At 37.7% G+C, this 18411-nt stretch overlaps 3 protein-coding genes and 1 pseudogene across 4 annotated transcripts; 3 read left to right on the top strand and 1 right to left on the bottom strand.

Moving 5' to 3' along the window:
- Positions 1 to 691: 691 nt before the first annotated feature.
- Positions 692 to 5855, top strand: LOC113707214 (hydroxymethylglutaryl-CoA synthase-like). 2 transcript variants are annotated; one of them, XM_027229425.2, is made up of 12 exons: positions 692 to 1018; positions 1847 to 1953; positions 2429 to 2561; positions 2788 to 2931; positions 3190 to 3348; positions 4039 to 4112; positions 4215 to 4290; positions 4390 to 4445; positions 4536 to 4623; positions 4829 to 4969; positions 5052 to 5201; positions 5348 to 5855. In XM_027229425.2, exons 1-12 carry the CDS (start codon positions 944 to 946, stop codon positions 5537 to 5539), a joined length of 1395 nt encoding a protein of 464 aa, XP_027085226.1. In that variant the 5' UTR covers positions 692 to 943; the 3' UTR covers positions 5540 to 5855. The 2 variants fall into 2 exon arrangements, with proteins under 2 accessions (XP_027085226.1, XP_071919768.1); XM_072063667.1 differs by lacking the exon at positions 692 to 1018 and adding an exon at positions 1682 to 1703.
- Positions 5856 to 9550: 3695 nt separating this feature from the next.
- Positions 9551 to 13312, top strand: LOC113706222 (subtilisin-like protease SBT4.12; annotated as a pseudogene).
- LOC140013662 (subtilisin-like protease SBT4.3) lies at positions 12452 to 13312 on the top strand. The gene has a single exon (XM_072063301.1). The coding sequence runs from the start codon at positions 12624 to 12626 to the stop codon at positions 13218 to 13220; it is 597 nt and encodes a 198-aa protein (XP_071919402.1). The 5' UTR covers positions 12452 to 12623; the 3' UTR covers positions 13221 to 13312.
- A 1802-nt stretch (positions 13313 to 15114) lies between these two features.
- Positions 15115 to 17961, bottom strand: LOC113707188 (bifunctional dTDP-4-dehydrorhamnose 3,5-epimerase/dTDP-4-dehydrorhamnose reductase). Its single transcript, XM_027229389.2, has 2 exons — positions 17403 to 17961; positions 15115 to 15747 (listed from the first exon to the last, which is right to left on the bottom strand). Exons 1-2 carry the CDS (start codon positions 17853 to 17855, stop codon positions 15298 to 15300), a joined length of 903 nt encoding a protein of 300 aa, XP_027085190.1. The 5' UTR covers positions 17856 to 17961; the 3' UTR covers positions 15115 to 15297.
- Positions 17962 to 18411: the final 450 nt, after the last annotated feature.

Below are 18411 nucleotides of genomic sequence, written 5' to 3'. Positions count from 1 at the left end.
AAGGTGCCCAGGTCAGCGCACATACATTACAGGTGAGACTTGGGACATGGGAGAGGAGTGAGAAAGCAAATCAGCCATCTTTGATACCCTTCTTCAACTTGACATAATGGCAAACCCTGTGACTGATAAGTTACCCAACATCCTTGAGAATTGGAATCTCACTCTATTCCTGAGAGTAATCCATCCGCTTTCCTAATTAACATTAATCAATTTTTTAAGCATTCATTTAATTGGCGTCCTAACAAGTTTTTTTTTTTTTTTTTTTTTTTTTGCCTTTTTTGGAAGGATAAAAAAATTTGTTTGCAAAGCATTACTGCAATTTAGGAGGTAAATGAAAATTTTAAATGTTTAATAATTGGAGCTAACTTCTTATTTTTGGTACTTATCCGTGGTGCCTTTAGAGCACCAAATAGGAAGAATCATTTACATAATTATAACACCACACATACAGATTTGGTAAAAGTCATTTGCAAAATAATAGTAATTAGTAAATAAACTTCCCAATGAAGAAAATTGTTGCCAAATAGCAGTAATTAATACTAGTTGTTAAAAAAATTGGCTTGTTGGGTGGGAAATGGGAACAGGAATGGAAAAGGTGAAAAACAAGAATCACGAAGTCAGCAATAGCAATTCCCTCGCACTATATAAACCCCACACACCCACCACAACGGAACCATGTGAGCCTCAGCACAACAGATTTAGCGACTTTCCAGGATTCCATTCACTCTCCTCCCCTCCCCTCCCCTCCCCTCGCTCCTTCTTTCTTGAGCAGAGCTAGTAAGAGAGAGAGAGAGAGACAGAGGATAGAAATACTAGTGTTAGACAGAGGACCCCTCTTTCTATCTATTTGTAAATCTTCTCTGTTCTTCTTGGTTGCTTGTGTTTCTTTGGAATCATCGCCACCTTTTTTTGGCTAAAGTAGATTGAAGCAGAAAACAAAGGAATGGCTGCCCACAACAACAAAAATGTTGGAATTCTGGCTATGGAAATTTACTTCCCTCCCACTTGCATCCAGCAGGTAAAAACAAACCAAACCCGAGTTTTGATTTTTATTATTTATTTTTATGTATGGTTTAATTAGATTGGTTGTTTGGTTAAAAGGCTTTTATGGGTAGCGGTTCTTTTTTAATTTTTGTACAGAGGGGGAATTTTTTTTTTTTTTTTTATCTTCTGATATGATTCAAGTGCTTTTTTAAATTACCTTTTTGGATGTTGGGTTTCTCTGTAATTCTGTAGAGAAGGAAAAATGACGTGGAAATAGTAATGTTTCTTGCTTTATCATTTCGGGTATACTACAAGTTAAGTCATACATTTTTGTGAAAAATGTCTTTGTTTTTTCCCTTGAGAAAGAAAAGCTAATTTTTGCTGGGTTTTTCAATTGGATATGTGGGGCTTTGACAGTTTTTTGTAATCACTAGTAGTACGTGTTTTCGGCCATCGTTTTTGTAATTTCTTGACTTCACTATGGTTTTTGATGGGCATGGCTTGATTTTCTTGGAGCTTCCTCTGTTTGACTGGAGATCTATAAGCATGTTTTCTTTCAACTTCCTGTCATTTTACTTTCTTTCGCAGTTGTTATATCATTTATACAAGAAAAAAATTCTAACTTTATAGTTGTTATTGCTAATTTGTTGTTTTTGGGTACATCAAGGGGATGGGAACATCTATGCTGCAAGCTGCAGCATGGTGCGAGTCCAACCCTGGTAAATGGCCTGGGGAAGGGTTATCTCTCGGACCAACCCTTGCTTTCATCAATAGATTTGTTGTTTCAAGATCTATGATGGAACTTAATGTGGATTTGATTTCCTTTGAAGATTGCACTGTTGATATTTTATTTGTGCTGCAGGAAATTTTGGAGGCTCATGATGGAGCAAGCAAAGGGAAGTACACAATCGGGCTTGGACAAGATTGCATGGGATTTTGCACTGAGGTAGAAGATGTTATCTCCATGAGGTACTAAAAGAGTCTACTTATGATTGTTGATTAATACACTTGTTGCTGCTTCCACCGTCGTGTGTTGATGGTAAATTCCAGTGGCAGGTTGAAAATCAGATGCTGGTAAATTATCAGTAGTTTGTTGTTGTTAAGTTGGATCGTGGTTTGTAACTTGATTTTTTTTGTACAACTTTATATTGATGAGAATCATATAAAACAAATCTTTTGGAAAGGATAGCTGACAAGACAGATGACATATATGATTCATTTTTTAACATGGTTTGCATTGATCCTCAAAAATAATGAGTCTTCTGCTAATTAATCACTTTTCTATTTTTGATATGCTGATTAATCGCCCATGATGCCACTAGCAGCTCAAACTTCCTAGGTTTAGTCAAATTTTCTTGCTATATCTGTAAATATCTAATTACTTTTAAAAACTTCACTTATGACATGCTTGCAGTCCTTTCTAATTAACCATCTGAATCTTCAGTTTGACAGCCGTGACTTCTCTTCTTGAGAAGTACAATGTTGATCCAAAGCAAATTGGTAGGCTAGAAGTTGGAAGCGAGACTGTTTTAGACAAGAGCAAATCCATCAAGACATTCTTGATGCAAATCTTTGAGGTAACAACCAGCCTTTTTGTTACTTCTGGTTCAAATGGAATTATCTTGTGTTCTCTGCTTGCGTATGGCATGGCTGAAATCATGCATTATGGCCATAGGTAGTGAATTATCATTCACCAAACTGTGGGACTGAATGACATAAGTAGTAATAGTAGGTTTACACAAGTTGGTTAACCATATGCTTTGAGCCATCTAAGATTTGTACTGCTCTGTGTTAAATATTCAGGGATGTGGAAATACTGATATTGAAGGTGTTGACTCGTCGAATGCATGCTATGGTGGAACTGCAGCTTTGTTCAACTGCGTCAACTGGGTTGAGAGTAGTTCATGGGATGGACGTTATGGACTTGTTGTTTGCACAGATAGTGCGGTACGAACAAAACCTTCTTACTAAATGGAGTTCATTTTGTTGTTTTATGTATTTCAATGAGCACTCTTCCTTTTCAAACTACCTGGAAGAATGTGAATTTTTTCTTGGATTGCAATTATTATTGATGGTCCTGAAAATTTGGTCAATGTTGTTGTGGAGAGGGAGCTTAGAATCGTAAACATGTATTATTTTGCTGTTTATAGAGTTCATTTGTTGATCCAGATTGCATTTTAACAATTGGAAATCTATGTATTACAGGTCTACGCTGCAGGACCGGCCAGACCTACTGGAGGAGCTGCAGCCATTGCAATGCTAATAGGACCTGATGCTCCTATTGCATTTGAAAGCAAGCTCAGGGGTAGTCATATGGCTCATGCCTATGACTTTTACAAGCCTAACCTTGCCAGTGAATACCCTGTAATTTTCCCGTTCATCACTTCCAAGTTTTGTTGTCACATCATGCTTATTTTTTGTTTTTGTTTTCGATAAAAGTATATAAAGGGGAGATTACACTACGGGGCCAGTAGATGACAACGAACAAAATCTGTATGGGAGCCAATGCAGAATGATTGTAAGGGTAGAGCAAATATTTTTTAAATGTAATCAGCAACCCGAAGTTATACTTCTTAGATATGTTGGTGGAGGGGGTCTCCTTGGCTGCCCACTTGTTGTTTAGAAGTTAGTCCTTGAATGCGTTGGACCCGTGGTAATATAAAGAGGGCCATGTCTCGATGCACGGGCTGACTTGATGGGGTAGACGTGTCATGTCATGAAGTGGCTCTTGACCTAAGAGTTTGTAAGTTCGTTGTAGATAAGCATAGTGGAAAAGAAGCAAGAAAACATAAGGATGGTGTGCTTGAAGCTATAATTAGTCAGGGATGTCACTAGGCAGTGCATAGCAGATGACTAATCTGCAAGGTTTAGGTGAAATAGATTACAATTGAAATGCAACTACTTAATAATATTTTGCAAATGAAGATTGGCATCTATGACTAATGAAGATTTCTGCTTTCCTCACTGTCATACAATTATATTCTAAATACGTATGCATGCATGCATGTACAAACTACATTCCCGCTTTGTTTCACTCAAGGTTTCTGCTTGCAGGTTGTGGATGGCAAGCTTTCACAAACTTGTTACCTCATGGCTCTCGATTCATGCTACAAGACTTTCTGTCACAAGTAAGTATTTATGAAAATAAGTGTCCTTTCTACTCTTAAATATTGAAATGGTGGTATGATGTTTTATTTATTCTAGTTACTTTTGTGCCTTTTGCCCTGTAGATATGAGAAGTTGGAGGGTAAGAAGTTCTCGATTCTCGATGCTGAATATTTTTTGTTTCATTCTCCATATAACAAGGTGACTCTCAAGTTGATGTTTTTAGATCTCTCTCAGTTATATTTATATTGTGGAAGCAATAATGTAGCTGAAAATGTTAACGTATGTGTTAATCTGCAGCTTGTACAGAAGAGCTTTGCTAGGTTGCTGTTCAATGATTCCTTGAGGAACGCAAGGTATATGATTCATGTCTATATGAAAATGGTAGTGACACTTGTTAGAAAGGTTCGATATAGCTTATCATATATTTGTTTTTCTAATTGCAGTTCCATTGATGAGGCAGCAAAAGAAAAGCTGGCACCTTTTTCATCTTTAACTGGAGATGAAAGTTACCAAAGCCGTGACCTTGAGAAGGTTTGTAATTTTTCAGTGTGCATGTCTCTTCTTTTACCTTTGGTCTCTTTGTTTAAGGGTGTCGTGCTCTACTGGTTTACTGCTTAAAACTACTTCATGTTCAGCTTGAGTAGATAGTCTTAGGGTTTAAACTCGGCTCCTCATATTCGTACCTATTTTTGTACGAATGAGCACAGTAGTGAACTAATGTCAAACTTATGTGCAGGCATCCCAGCAAGTCGCAAAGCCATTCTATGATGCAAAGGTGCAACCAACAACTTTAATTCCAAAGCAAGTTGGAAACATGTACACGGCATCGCTCTATGCTGCATTTGCATCTCTGATTCACAACAAGCATAAGACATTGGTAAAGCTTCAAAATATTTTGATTATGATGTTTTATTGTTTTCCACTTGCGGTAATTAATCTTGTCCTACTCGTTTCCCCAGGATGGACAGCGGGTGATATTGTTCTCATATGGAAGTGGCTTGACTTCTACCATGTTTTCACTCCGTCTCCGTGAGGGTCAACACCCATTTAGCTTGTCACACATTGCAAGTGTGATGAATGTGGCTGAGAAACTGAAGTCAAGACACGAGGTATAGTTTTCTCTCGACTGTCATTAGCTCTTGATGATTGGGTTTTGTTCAAACTGAAACTGTGGAAGAATTTTTAAGAATAGTCATGTCAGCATTGATCTCTATTCCAGTAGAATAAATTGTAGATGTTTGTCGAAACCATGCAGTTCTCTCCCGAAAAATTTGTCGAAACCATGCATCTGATGGAGCACAGGTATGGGGCAAAGGACTTTGTGACTAGCAAGGACTGCAGCCTCCTAGCTCCAGGCACCTATTATCTCCTTGAAGTTGATTCCATGTATCGTAGATCCTATGCCAAGAAGGCTTGTGAGAATGGATCACTGGCCAATGGTCACTGAGGATGGTGGTCTGAGCAGAGTGGAGATGCCGTGAAGCTGCCTCCTGTTTCTGTGGTTGTTTGCACATGGAAGAATAACTATTATGTTTTCAGTTGTAGTATATAATAATAATAATAATAATAATCTTAGGAGGTAATTATTTGTAAGTTAATGCTGATGGAATTCCAGCTCCCCCTTGTTTTCTCGCCTTAGCACAGTTCTTGGAGCTGACGATGATCAAGAGATCATCAATGTATTATTGATTTTAGTGAATTCGTTGAGCCAATTTAACGAGTCACAACGAGCAAATATATTATTGCCTTCTGCGACTTCGAAATCTTGGTTTTACACCTCGGTGATCTATTTATGAGCATACGAGAAACATCTACCGCAACCGCACCTTCCACAGAGAGACAAAATTCCAATCGGTCTTTCCTCATTCGCCAATTTGTATGCAATATGTGGCTTTGTTGGGCTGGCGAAAGTCATTCGTGAAGGTAAACCATAAGCATTATTAACCTTTAAAAGAAAATGTTGGAGGGTTATAGCAAAGCAACGGCTGTCTCTCTTTAGACGGCATTTTTTTCGAATAACGTTTTTATACAGAGTCAGTATATAATTTTCTTTAATATCAGCAGGTTTAGATTATTTCAAATAATATGATTTTAAATTTATACACGGTTAGCATTCATTCAAAACTGTTAGTGTCAACAAAAAAATCATTACACTGTCAACGTCGACGTATAAAAAGTTAATTTTTTTTTATTCTCCTTTTTTTCGGTTTCAGGAGATTTTAATCCTTATAAAGGTGAGGAAAAATAGGGGGGGTTTTGAAAGCGAAGCCAGAGACTTCACATCCCAACCGTTCAAATGAAATAATGAATCTTAGGAACCCTTTAGATGATGACATCTACTCATGGATGAAACAGGGCCAACCCATTATTGGTTCGCGGAATTCCAGTTGGACGGCCCATTTTTGGATTGTTCCCAGTTCCAACTTTTGTTAAGGTGCCAACTCCCAATTGGCGCACATTTTCCATACCAACTTTTATCAACTCGTCAACTTTTGGCTAGTAGCAACAATCGCCGCCGGATTGGACATATTTATATACTCCTTCGGTTAATTGAAAGTGTTATACTTTTCATTTTATGTTGGAGTGTCTCAAAATAATTGTCACGTTAGAATAGTCAAAGTATCTTTTGATCTCTCTTTTTAATATAACCATTCTTTCTAATCATATATATGTTACCATTCAAATTTAAAATTTGAATTTATAGGGATAAAATTAGAAAAAGAAGTACAAACATCACAATCAAATCATTATTCTTAAAAAATTGAATTTTCCAAACATGACTAAATAAATGGGACTGAGGGAGTATAATCAAAGAAGGGACTTAAGTTCCCCTGCAGCGAACAAATTTAAGGGTGGTGTTAAAATACCCTTTTGGTTTACTAAGGTCTGTATATCTATTAGTTCCTAACACAAGTCTCTTAAGCTCCTCCTTCCATCTAATTTAGAATGTCTCTTATGCTCCTCCTTCCATCTAATTTAGAATAGAATAGGTTATACAATTGTTATTCTTTTTAGAAAAAAAAGGATATATTATATATAATCAACCTTGTAGTTTTATATAATGTCATATAACTTCTCTAAAGTTTCAAAATAGTACGTGTAATGGAATCATAATATCCACTTAATTCCCGCATGCTTTACAATGGACGTCTATTTTTCATCCTATGAAATTTTTATTTGTCCATATATTTTCCTAATAGTATTATGCTAGACGGTTAAACCATTATTCCACTTAGTAAATAAATAAGGGCACTACTATTATTTCAACTAATGATGTCGCATGAGTTATTTCTCGTCAAGTTTTCACATTAGATGAAATTGTAGATGAGTGAAGTGGATATTTTAGAATATTATGGGATCATGTGACAATAGATGAAACTACAAGAAGGTCATGAGCAATTACCCTACTAGATTAAAGTTAAGAAATGAATACGTTAATTTGACACTAAATTGAAAAAAGAAATACGTTAATTTGACACTAAATTGAAAAAAGAAAAAGAAAGAAAAAGTTCATGGTTCAATATACAAAAAACATTAGATAAACGTTTCACCTAAAACTTGACGAATTCTTCAAGCAAATATGGACCTACTGAAGTTGAGCCACAATTTTAGAGCCAGTGTACTTAGGAAAATCAAACTCACCATTCATATGGTTGAATATACAAACCAGGACCTGGAGTTGCAAAAGGATACAATTATGATACATGAAATAAAATGCAAATGCTTTATAGGTTTCAGTACGTCTTCACCATCTCCTTGATCATAACTGGAATGTGATTGTAAATCTTCTTAACTCATTAGTTATCCTTTTTAAGCCAGTTACTTGATTCACGTTTTCTGAACTGTGCTACATATGAATCGCGATTTCTATTTATTTAGTTGCTTTTTTTGGGACAATATCATAGTGTTTGTATATTTCCTAAGTTTTAGTAAGTTAATTAAGCTTTTAATCACCAAAAACAACTTAACTTGTCGATATTCATTGGAAGGAGAATTAAAATGTACAGTGTTTGTAGATGAAATCAAAAAGATTGGGAAAAAATACTATCAAATATTGACAAGCGAACATTGTAATTATAAAGACACATGACAAGTCTTGATGTTTCTAAGAAAATTCAGAGGGAGTTCAAAGTTATTTGTCCTTAATTCTGGATTTTATCTTAAAATGAATTGTCTGGCTGATATGGTGTTTGCAAGAATTTGAAAATGCAGCTTAAATAATCAGACAGTAATTCGTATGATAAGTTACCAATGTTTCCTCGTGATTTAGTATATATGTAGAAACAGATTAAGCCAATGCAGTATCCTTGGGTTTTCCACAAGAAACCCGTTTTCGTACTGAATTCATGAAAGAAAAGTTTAACTCACAACTCCTAGTCGGGGATACTGGTGCCATAATATGACATGCAGGTGGTGTTACAATTGAGCTTTTTTTAGTGTAAATTTACTCAGAAAAAAAAAAGGCAAATTGGTAGCAGACAGAAGTAATTAGTAGAGAGTATAGATCAACCTCGTACATAAAACTATCCTTGTCATTCACCAAAAATGTCCTCAGCAAGTGGTTAAACAAAAGTAGGAACCTTATATTTTTGATAAATTTACGGCCCATGAAAATCTTTCTTAATGTTTAACAAAAAATCGAATATAGTTCATGGTCAGGAAGGGCGCTTAAGAGTCTTTTCTGCTATTAGGTTTAAGGTTCAGAATTTGAATCCCATGTCTACGGTGGAATGGATAAAAGAAAGGGTGAGAGGAAAATATATATATATATATATATATATATATATATGGAAACTGGAGGCGGTTCCACTATAGTTTTTTTGGTGTTTAATTGAAGAAAGCTTTTGTTATTCAAACATTTGCTCTCAATGAGATCACAAATTGTGGATTGAGCTTGATATTGTTAGCTTCTTAATTATCTTGAACAGTTGCAGTTCGTACTGATTTCACCATGCAAGATTTTTTTTAAAAATATATATATGCATACTATTTTTTCAGTTGATTGATTTTCAGGATTTGCATTTTTTCTTTGGGGTAAAAGGATAGAATTCTAAATTGTCCACATATCACCAGACCTTCCCAAGAACACGCTTTAGGTGTACCGTAGAATTATGCCTGTTGCATAACTTGCCGTAGAGTTAAATTTGTTGCATAAACATACAATTTCTTTTTATATCCATCATAGTTTCACACTCCTATCCTCTTGATTAATCATTCCTCTGATCCTTATTTTACTGTGTATGGTTTTTTTTTTTTTTTTCCGTGTGACTTTATACCCAGTGGGAATCCTTGGCGGTACGCAATAAAAAAAATGCCCCCCCCCCCCACCAAAAAAAAAAAAACAAAAAAAAAAGGGTCAATTAGCCTCCACGGCAAAATAGATTGGACTTACCAATTAAGCAAATAGCCTATGGCTATATATACATGCATATATCTAAAGTTTGAATGATTGAGTTGTCAACTTAGTGTTTAACAATCAAAGCTGATCAGACCCCCTAATGGCCAAGGCAGGAAGCCATTTCGTTCTTCTCTATTATTTCTTGCTTTCTGCTCTTATTTTGAGCTGCCAATGTCAAGAAGGAAAGGTTAGACGAAAACTATTATGGATGTATTTACAATTTAATATATATATATATGTAGTTTCATGTTGGGTTTTTGGTAAGCCTGATTTTAAATGGTTTATTATACAGGTTCATATTGTTTACTTGGGAGACCTGCCACACGGTCGAGGGCAAGCTTCAGTCGTTTCTGGGCACTACGCCATTTTGACAAATGTGCTTGGAAGGTTTTGTTTAAGCACTAACTAAAAATAGTGTCTCTAATCCTAACCAACTACAGATATTGGAATTGCTTTTATTCGTGTGCTCTGGTAGATCAGCAATAAGAAAACAATGCTGGCTTAGTATATATGACTAATATGGAATGGTTTTCCCTTCACATAAAATTGCAGCCTTCAAGTGTTAAAAGGATATGTCTAATTAATAATAGTAGGGAAATCCTACTCCAAAAACAACATATGACTTGTATAACAGATGACTTACTTCTTAATTTTAAAGGTTCACGTATTTGCATCCATATTTTTAGTTGTTTTTTCATAGGTGAACTCTTGATAATAATGAAAAATGCCATAGTTTCTTTTGGGTACGAAATCCATGATTCTAATTTATTTACTATGTCTTAATTATCACATCATTTAGTGATTTAAACTTTGCAAATAATCTAAGAATTGATAATTCTTATTTTATATGTAACAGTGAATTTAATGTCATCGATACAGTACCGAAAAGGGATCGTAGAACACTCCAATAATAATAATAATAGCATCTTAATGCCACTAACTATCAAGAGAAGAAGAGTTCGGTTGTATGCTTCGTTACAAACTATTCCAACACAAATCAAAAATAAAAAAAAAGTAATGCATAAAAAGAACATGCAATTTGTTTTCAAAGCGGAGTAGCTGTACATTTTACGGACAAGATAATTCACTGTGTGTTCGAAATGGTAGGCATGATTTATATCATTTGATGCCCATTTTTCGTAACTCTCATCATGCATTGCATTTAAAAACAGAAATAATTGGATTCTTAATCATCGCATTGATCCCTTTAATGTTAAAATGTTATTAATTAGTCAAGTAATTGTTTTCCAGAGAATTACTGACTGTTAAATTTGTTTAACTCCAGTGCCTCATTAGCCAAGCAGTCACTGGTTCATAGTTACCACAGAAGTTTTAATGGATTTGCTGCAAAGTTAACCCCACAAGAAGCTGCGAGAGTTTCGAGTAAGATATCATTTATATTACTATAACCTAAAAAAGAAATGGAAAAAGAAAAAGCATTAGAGCTTATGTATATGGTTATATAGTTAAAAATACATACCTATAAATCATGTGATCGCAGAAATGGAAGGAGTGGCATCGGTTTTTCCAAACCGAATTTTCAACCTTCAAACAACGAGGTCCTGGAATTTCATGGATTTCGGCACTGACAAATTTGGACCTGCACAAGAAGAAGACGTGATTGTTGCACTTCTGGACACTGGTAAATGATCTTCTCAAGCTTATGATTCGTGTAATTTGAATTAATCGTTCGCTCATTTTTCTGAGGTGCGGCTTCTTTTTGTAGGCATCTGGCCAGAGCATGAAAGCTTCAGTGACGCAAACTTTGGCCCTCCACCAGCTAAATGGAAGGGAACATGCAAAGCTACTAATTTCACTTGCAACAAGCATCCATTCCTCTAGTGACATTAGTTCTTTTTTTTTTTGGGGGGGGGGGGGGGGGGGGGGGGGGGGGGGGGTTGGCTAGCTGATTCAAGTAAATTGTGTTGGTGATGCAGGAAACTGATTGGAGCTCGTTATTATAATAGCGAGAACATCTATGATAAATCCGACATCAAATCACCAAGAGACACGATTGGACATGGTACACACACTTCCTCGACTGCTGCAGGCCGAAAGATTGAGGGAGCAAGCTATTTAGGCCTTGCAGAGGGTGTTGCAAGAGGTGGAGTTCCCAATGCCAGGATTGCAATGTACAAAGTCTCCTGGCACGAAGGATCTTCTGAGACAGATATCCTCAAAGCTTCTGATAATGCAATTGCTGATGGTGTTGATATTATATCAGTTTCAATAGCAGCTAGTGATCCATATGACTACTTTGAAAGCGCCATTGCAATTGGGTCTTTTCATGCTATGAAACACGGGCATTTTAACCTCAAATGCAGGAGGAAACTCTGGTCCTCTTCCTGTATCTCTCTCCAACTACTAACCATGGTCGCTGACGGTTGCTGCTAGCACTATTGACCGCAAATTCATCACCCCAGTAGTCTTGGGTAATGAACTAGTTCTCAATGTAAGAATCAATATGAGCTTTCTGGGTTGTGACGAAGGGAATTAAGATTTTTTTTCTTCCTAACTTTGGTGCACCAATAATGCAGGGACTTGCCATCAATAACTTCGACATCACAGGAAATGGGACATGTACATACCCATTAATCTGGGGCAGAGATGCACCCAACTCTAGTGGTGGTTATGGTCCATATGATGCAGGTTATTGCTTACCTGGTGCATTGAATGCTGCAAAAGTGAAAGGAAAGATTGTCTTCTGCAGTGTTCCCCCTTCAACTACTAACATTCTGGTTCCTACTGCTGGGTACCATCATCGCGCATTCCACAGGATATGACGTTGCCTACAATTACCCATTTCCAGCTTTAGCGATCAGCGCAGAAGATGGCGTCGAAGTTTTGGATTATATCAAAAACAGAGAGTACGAAATTAGCATACTTCTATATTTTCTAAATACTATCTTGACTTAAATTCTGATCTTGGATCCAAACATTACTTAAAATGCATGCAGAAGTCCAGTTGCAAGTATCATGGTTGCTGAAACCAGCTTTAAGGACATCTCGGCTCCAATTGTGGCTTCCTTCTCTTCAAGAGGACCAAACCCCATCTCTCCAGACATTCTCAAAGTGATACGTTATGTGTCTCTATTCATAGCACAATTTTGTATTCAGTAGTCCAACATATGCTATGTTTCATTTATTCATCGATACTACTTACAACCAGCCTGACATCACCGCCCCAGGGATGGACATCCTCGCTGCCTGCTCTCCAATCGCACCACCTACTCCCCATGCCAGTGACACAAGAAGTCTCATGTACAATGTAATCTCTGGGACATCCATGGCGACCCCTCATGCTAGCGCTGCAGCTGCTTATGTCAAGGCTGCTCACCCCGATTGGTCCCCTGCTGCCATCAAATCTGCCCTCATGACCACTTCTTTCGATGTGGATCCAAGGAAGCATCCCGATCTTGAATTTTCATATGGTGCTGGTCACATCAACCCTACACGTGCAATCAAGCAGGGACTAATTTTTGCTGCTGACGAGGAAGATTATGTGAAGTTCCTATGCAAACACAACATCGACAATCTCAGACAGATCACTGGAGATAATAGCACTTGTAAAGGTATAACTCCCGGAATAGGCTGGGATCTCAACTATCCTACCATGGCATTGTACCCATGGTTCGCCGTATCGGCCGAGTCGTATCTGGAACGAAAGGGATCGGTACGATACCGATTCCCGAATCGGGGATATCACCATATCCGCGATGACTCGCTCTGACTTGGCCGCTATTGACTGATTCGATTCCGTGATACATGATATCGGTCGATATATCCGAGTCAATTCGGAGTCGACTCCGATATTTTTTTAAATTGTGTCTTTTTCAGTATTTTCTAATTTTAGTTATTCAACCGATATTCAACCGATATGCCGCGACGGATGTGGAACAACTGAGACCACGACCCGCGATGGCGAACCATGATTGTACCTTGATGATGGACAGGAAATCAATGCCGTTTTCACCAGAACAGTGACCAATGTTGGCAAACCATCAACCTACCATGCTGCCCTACGCTTACTGCAGTCAAGCATATATAATGCTACGGTGAAACCATCCACCCTTACATTCTCTTCTGTTGGGGAGAAAAAATCCTTCACCGTTAGAGTCACTGGACCAAAGATTACGCAGCAGCCAATCACGTCAGGTGCTGTGGTTTGGGCAGATGGTGTTCATCAGGTGAGGATGCCTCTGGCGGTGTACAACCATGGTTCGAAGTCTCGGCCGAGTCGTCTCGGTCTCGGTCCCTACCGATACAATACCGTGACGAAACGATACTGAGATATTTGACTCGTCGAGAAATCGGCCGAGACGTCACCGCGACGAATTGACTCGGTCGAGTCACACCGAGTCACTCCGAGTTATCCCCTGTCAAGACGAGAAATTGGCCGAGTTACACCGTGACAGATTGACTCGGCCATTTCTTTTGCTATTTTTTATTATTTTTGTTTAGCATACTTTTTTTATATTATTAATAATTTTTAGAATATTAAATATTTTAAAATTTGCGTCTCACCGAGACCGCGACCGATATGCCGAGACCGATGTGGAACGTTCCAGGCCGCGATCGTGACCGCGACCACGACTTTGAACCATGTGTACAACTACAGACCTGGTGCTCCTTATGATGATGCCTGATCACGAAGACTCCAGCAGTAATTTCCCTGCATTGCAGAAAAAAAAAGGATTAATATTGCATGCCGTGGCTGAGAATCTCCTTAAAGGAGTGGAGCAATGATTTGGCTGGGATCTGTTCTCCGCAAAACAAAAATAGTTGTTGACTGCTAAGTGTCTTCCTGTAGTTAATTTAATCATCCACTCTCAAATTTTCTTTTCCTTTCTTCTGATTGCAGAAAGCAAATGGTACTGCTGTTATCATAATGAGACGGGCTATGATCTTATAAGTGAAAAAAGGTTAAAAAACATGGGAGAAAAATGTTATTAGAGCATAATTAACTACACCCCTTTGACAGCAACACTACATTATTGAGATATCAACAGCAAAAGAGAAGGGCAAACAGTGATGTCAATCTATTAATTAGTCCGACGAGTCACAGATTTTAGGATCCTCTATCATTATTTGGATCATTTGTTCTGCTATCTTTGTGGACTGAGCAGATTAGTTTTACAAATTTAATTCTTCTACAGTTCTCAGATTTGTACGACTTTTCTTCCCTCTCAGTAATTTTGCAAAGTTCTTTCGCTCTCAGCAAGGACGTCAACTGCAGCCTGCAGAGCAAGTGCAGGACTAAACAAGAACCTGTTTTCCCGTCCTTGTAACCAAGGGATTTTGCTACATGACTCCGTGTTTGCAACGTCCCACTTTTGCATTCGCCATCATTTGGTTCATTGATTCTGCATCATTGGGTTCATTGATTCTGCACGTGTCAGTTACGCAGGATGAAACTTGGCCAGAATCAAAGGTTGACTGCAGATAAATAGCAAAAACATTTGCCACTCCAGCAGTGATAAAACTAAACTCTAGGATCCTCAAAATCGGCTTCTTTGTTAACATTCGATGAAGCACAATAATGAAGTAGCAAACCTGTATCTTGCATGTTTACTTTTCCTAACATAATCATCACAGAACGGAAGAATTCCGAATTGTGTATAGTGTAAAGTTCAAAACATTGAAACTGATTTATTCATCATGGAGAAAATACAAATACAACAACATATTGGGTACAGAGAAAGGCTAATCATACATGCCTGTTTAGGAAGAGCAACCATATAATGGAGAGATCATCTTGAACCTCCCTGAAATAAAAAATATTGGACAACAAGCTTCATCTCTAAGTTTCAAGCAGCGGTCTTTTGATTTGGCTTGAACACGTACTTTAAGAGGGATTCCTTAATGGATAAGAGTTCAGGAAATTCATTTTTTAGTTTTGTCGCGTCGAGCTCATTATTGCTCCGTGGGGCAACTATCACCTTTGCTTGCTCGTCAAGGGTAAAATTCTTCCATGTAAACTTTGGGTCAATATATTCTTTGTACATCTCCAGGATTTCATTGTGGCTGACAACTCCAGGATTTGTGAAGTTCCATATGCCGGTGAGGTCCCTTTTTGCCATTTCAATGGAAATGGGAAGGAGTTCATCCAAGATTGTCATCGAGTTTGGTATATTTACCACCTTCTCATATCTAGTGATCTTGGTAATGAAATTACGAGGATTGGCCAAATCAGATGAGATGGGCATCCGTACACGTAATGTGCAGACATTCTCATAGTTCTTAAGCAAATCTTCAACCTGCCAAAAAAGAAACGGCGATAAGGATTCACTATCAGAATTGTTAGTGAATTGTTAAATGTCATTATTCTTTCAAATATATCCCCTTTTCATTGAAAATTTTCATTTTAGGACTTAAAAAATAGAATTGCATACTCCATCATGCATTAAAATGACAATAAATAAATTCTGCTATTGGCCAGCTTGAACACCAGCTATCAGGAATACAACCACTGAACCAGTTTGGAAATAAATAAAGTCAAACTTGTTGACAGTTTGAGACCACCTTAAAGAACAAGTTTCAGAAGAAGGCCACCAATTTCAACCCAAAGCAAGATCATTTGGTGACCAGTACTCAACATATAATATGAATAAACATCTAAAAGTTCATGTAAACGTGCAGCTAACGTGTCTATAACATGGTTCAAAGTCACGGTCGCGGTCGCGGCCGCGGCCTGGAACGTTCCACATCGGTCTCGGAATATCGGTCGCGGTCTCGGTGAGACGCCAATTTTAAAGTATTTAATATTCTAAAAATTGTTAATAATATAAAAAAGTATGCTAAATAAAAATAATTAAAAAATAGCATAAGAAATGGCCAAGTCAATCCGTCGCGGTGTGACTCGGCTGATTTCTCGTCTTGACTCGGGATAACTCGGAGTGACTCGGCCGAGTCAATCCGTCGCGGTGACGACTCGGCCGATTTCTCGGCGAGTCAAGTATTTCGGTATCGTTTCGTCACGGTATCGTATCGGTAGGGGCCGAGACGGTGACGACTCGGCCGAGTCGTCTCGGTCTCGGCCGAGACTTCGAACCATGGTCTATAATCAAGATACTCTAATGTTTGGTCATGAGGAGACTCAGTTCACTCTCCTAAAACTTCATGAACCACATAAATTTCTCTTCAAATTAGAGAATTCATCCCATTAGCTTCTACTCAGGCAAATTGCATTTAACAAATGAATCGGTTTAATGACTGGGAAAACACCACAGTATGAGTTCTCATCTAAATTTCCCCATCAAGTATCTTTGACTTGCTTTTTCTCCTCTTTTTTCTTTCTTTAAGTAATTTACTTTTTCTCCTCTTTTTTCTTTCCTCAAGTAATTATGCTACCATGGGCGAATTTCAAGCAGCTCTAGATTTAGAATTGCAGAATTCTCCAATTTGATCGTTTTTGCTTTTGGTTCACATAATCCTCCCTACTTCAAACAAATGACCTAAACAGAGACTTTATTCCCAAATAGACCATTTACTCTTCAGCTTATCTACAGAATCTTGGTAAAAGAAAACCAAAATCACTACAAGATCCACCCTCCAAGATTCCAGATCCAACAATAATATAATATATACGCACACCCCACCCTAGAAATCCATGCCCAAAATTCTGCAGTAGTCTAATGCAGTGGCCCATGAGAAAAAGGTCAAATTCCAAAATTTTTAAATATCTGCATCCAAAATACTCCATAAATGCTCATCTTCAGTTGACAACCATTCAGCCTACCCACTATTTTATGATACAGATTAATAATATCCCATATTAAGAAAAGAAAACACCCAAATAACAACTTGAGCTCAGTTAATCACAATTTCCAAAAAAAAAAATAAAACATAAAATATGAGAATTTCAAATAGGAAACCAAAAATGAATGAAAAGACAAAAGGAAAGAGAACCCACCATGGCTTTGGTCTTGGAATAGAAAGATCCAATAAAGTTGGGAGTATCCTCCTCCTTGAATCCAACACCCGACCCGAGTGGATGAGCCGCATCATACTCAAAAATGCACCCGGTAGCATAATTAATCAAGATCAAGCCTTTCTCCCTGCACACGTCAGCCAACGTCAGCGTGCCGACAACGTTGGTCCGGATGGTCTCGACTTTGTGGGACTCGCACCAGTCGACGTTGGGACGACCCGTGACGCCGGCGGCATTGAAGACATGGGTCGGGTTAACACTAGCAATATCGGATTCCAATGATTCCCGGCTCTCGAGCCGACCTGACCCATATGTGTAATTGATCCCTTGAGCTTCGCATAGCTTTCCCAGCAAGCCGCCTATCCAGCCAGTTCTGCCGTAGATCAGAAACTTGAGGGGCTTGGTTTCAGCTGAGCCGTTAGCTGGGAAACCCATGTCTGAAAAGCTCGGAATAAAAATCTGAGCTTTGTTTTAAGCTGAGAAGGAGGACGGAATCCAAATGAGACTGCGGTATATACACAGACTGACAGCAAGTACCGCTTACCTTTATAGAGTGACGTTTATTTTTTATTTTCTCTTTTGGGTAATATCTTTTGGTTTTTTTTTTTTGTTTTTTTTTTTGTGGGACGAGAGAGGTTTTTTAGAATACATTTGGATCTATTGTGTGTTTTAGTGTGACTTGAGCAAAGATATGCACATAAATATGCCTTCGACAATAAACTCTTCTTGTTACTTGGTTTAATAATTTAAGTTTTTTAAATTATTTAAAGATTAATACTACTGTCTGTTACAGTACCTAAAAGTTGTTGTAAAATTCCACACTTGTATAATGCATCCATGTCACCAAATAAAATACGAAATTTGCTCTGTAATTTTCTCGAAAAGAAGCAATAATTCTTAGAAAAATTGCGTACAATTCAATACACATTTTTGACGCTATGATTATTCTGTCCCAAAAGTATTTCCAATGCAATTCAATAGAAATTTTCGA

Source organism: Coffea arabica, chromosome 8c, assembly GCF_036785885.1.
Source record: "Coffea arabica cultivar ET-39 chromosome 8c, Coffea Arabica ET-39 HiFi, whole genome shotgun sequence".
Lineage (NCBI taxonomy): Eukaryota > Viridiplantae > Streptophyta > Magnoliopsida > Gentianales > Rubiaceae > Coffea > Coffea arabica.
The sequence above is the reverse complement of the archived record's forward strand: the minus strand, read 5'-3'. Positions and strand labels throughout refer to the sequence as shown.

Excerpts from the sequence above, each read along its gene's own strand:
- LOC113707188 (XM_027229389.2), bottom strand. The coding sequence starts at position 17,855 with ATGGGTTTCCCAGCTAACGGCTCAGCTGAAACCAAGCCCCTCAAGTTT. Across the intron at positions 15,748-17,402 it reads ATTCCAAGACCAAAGCCATG|GTTGAAGATTTGCTTAAGAA; the intron begins GTGGGTTCTCTT and ends CTTTTTTGGCAG.
- LOC113707214 (XM_027229425.2), top strand. The coding sequence starts at position 944 with ATGGCTGCCCACAACAACAAAAATGTTGGAATTCTGGCTATGGAAATT. Across the intron at positions 1,954-2,428 it reads GAAGATGTTATCTCCATGAG|TTTGACAGCCGTGACTTCTC; the intron begins GTACTAAAAGAG and ends CTGAATCTTCAG. Across the intron at positions 4,113-4,214 it reads TACAAGACTTTCTGTCACAA|ATATGAGAAGTTGGAGGGTA; the intron begins GTAAGTATTTAT and ends TTTGCCCTGTAG.
- LOC140013662 (XM_072063301.1), top strand. The coding sequence starts at position 12,624 with ATGTTTCATTTATTCATCGATACTACTTACAACCAGCCTGACATCACC.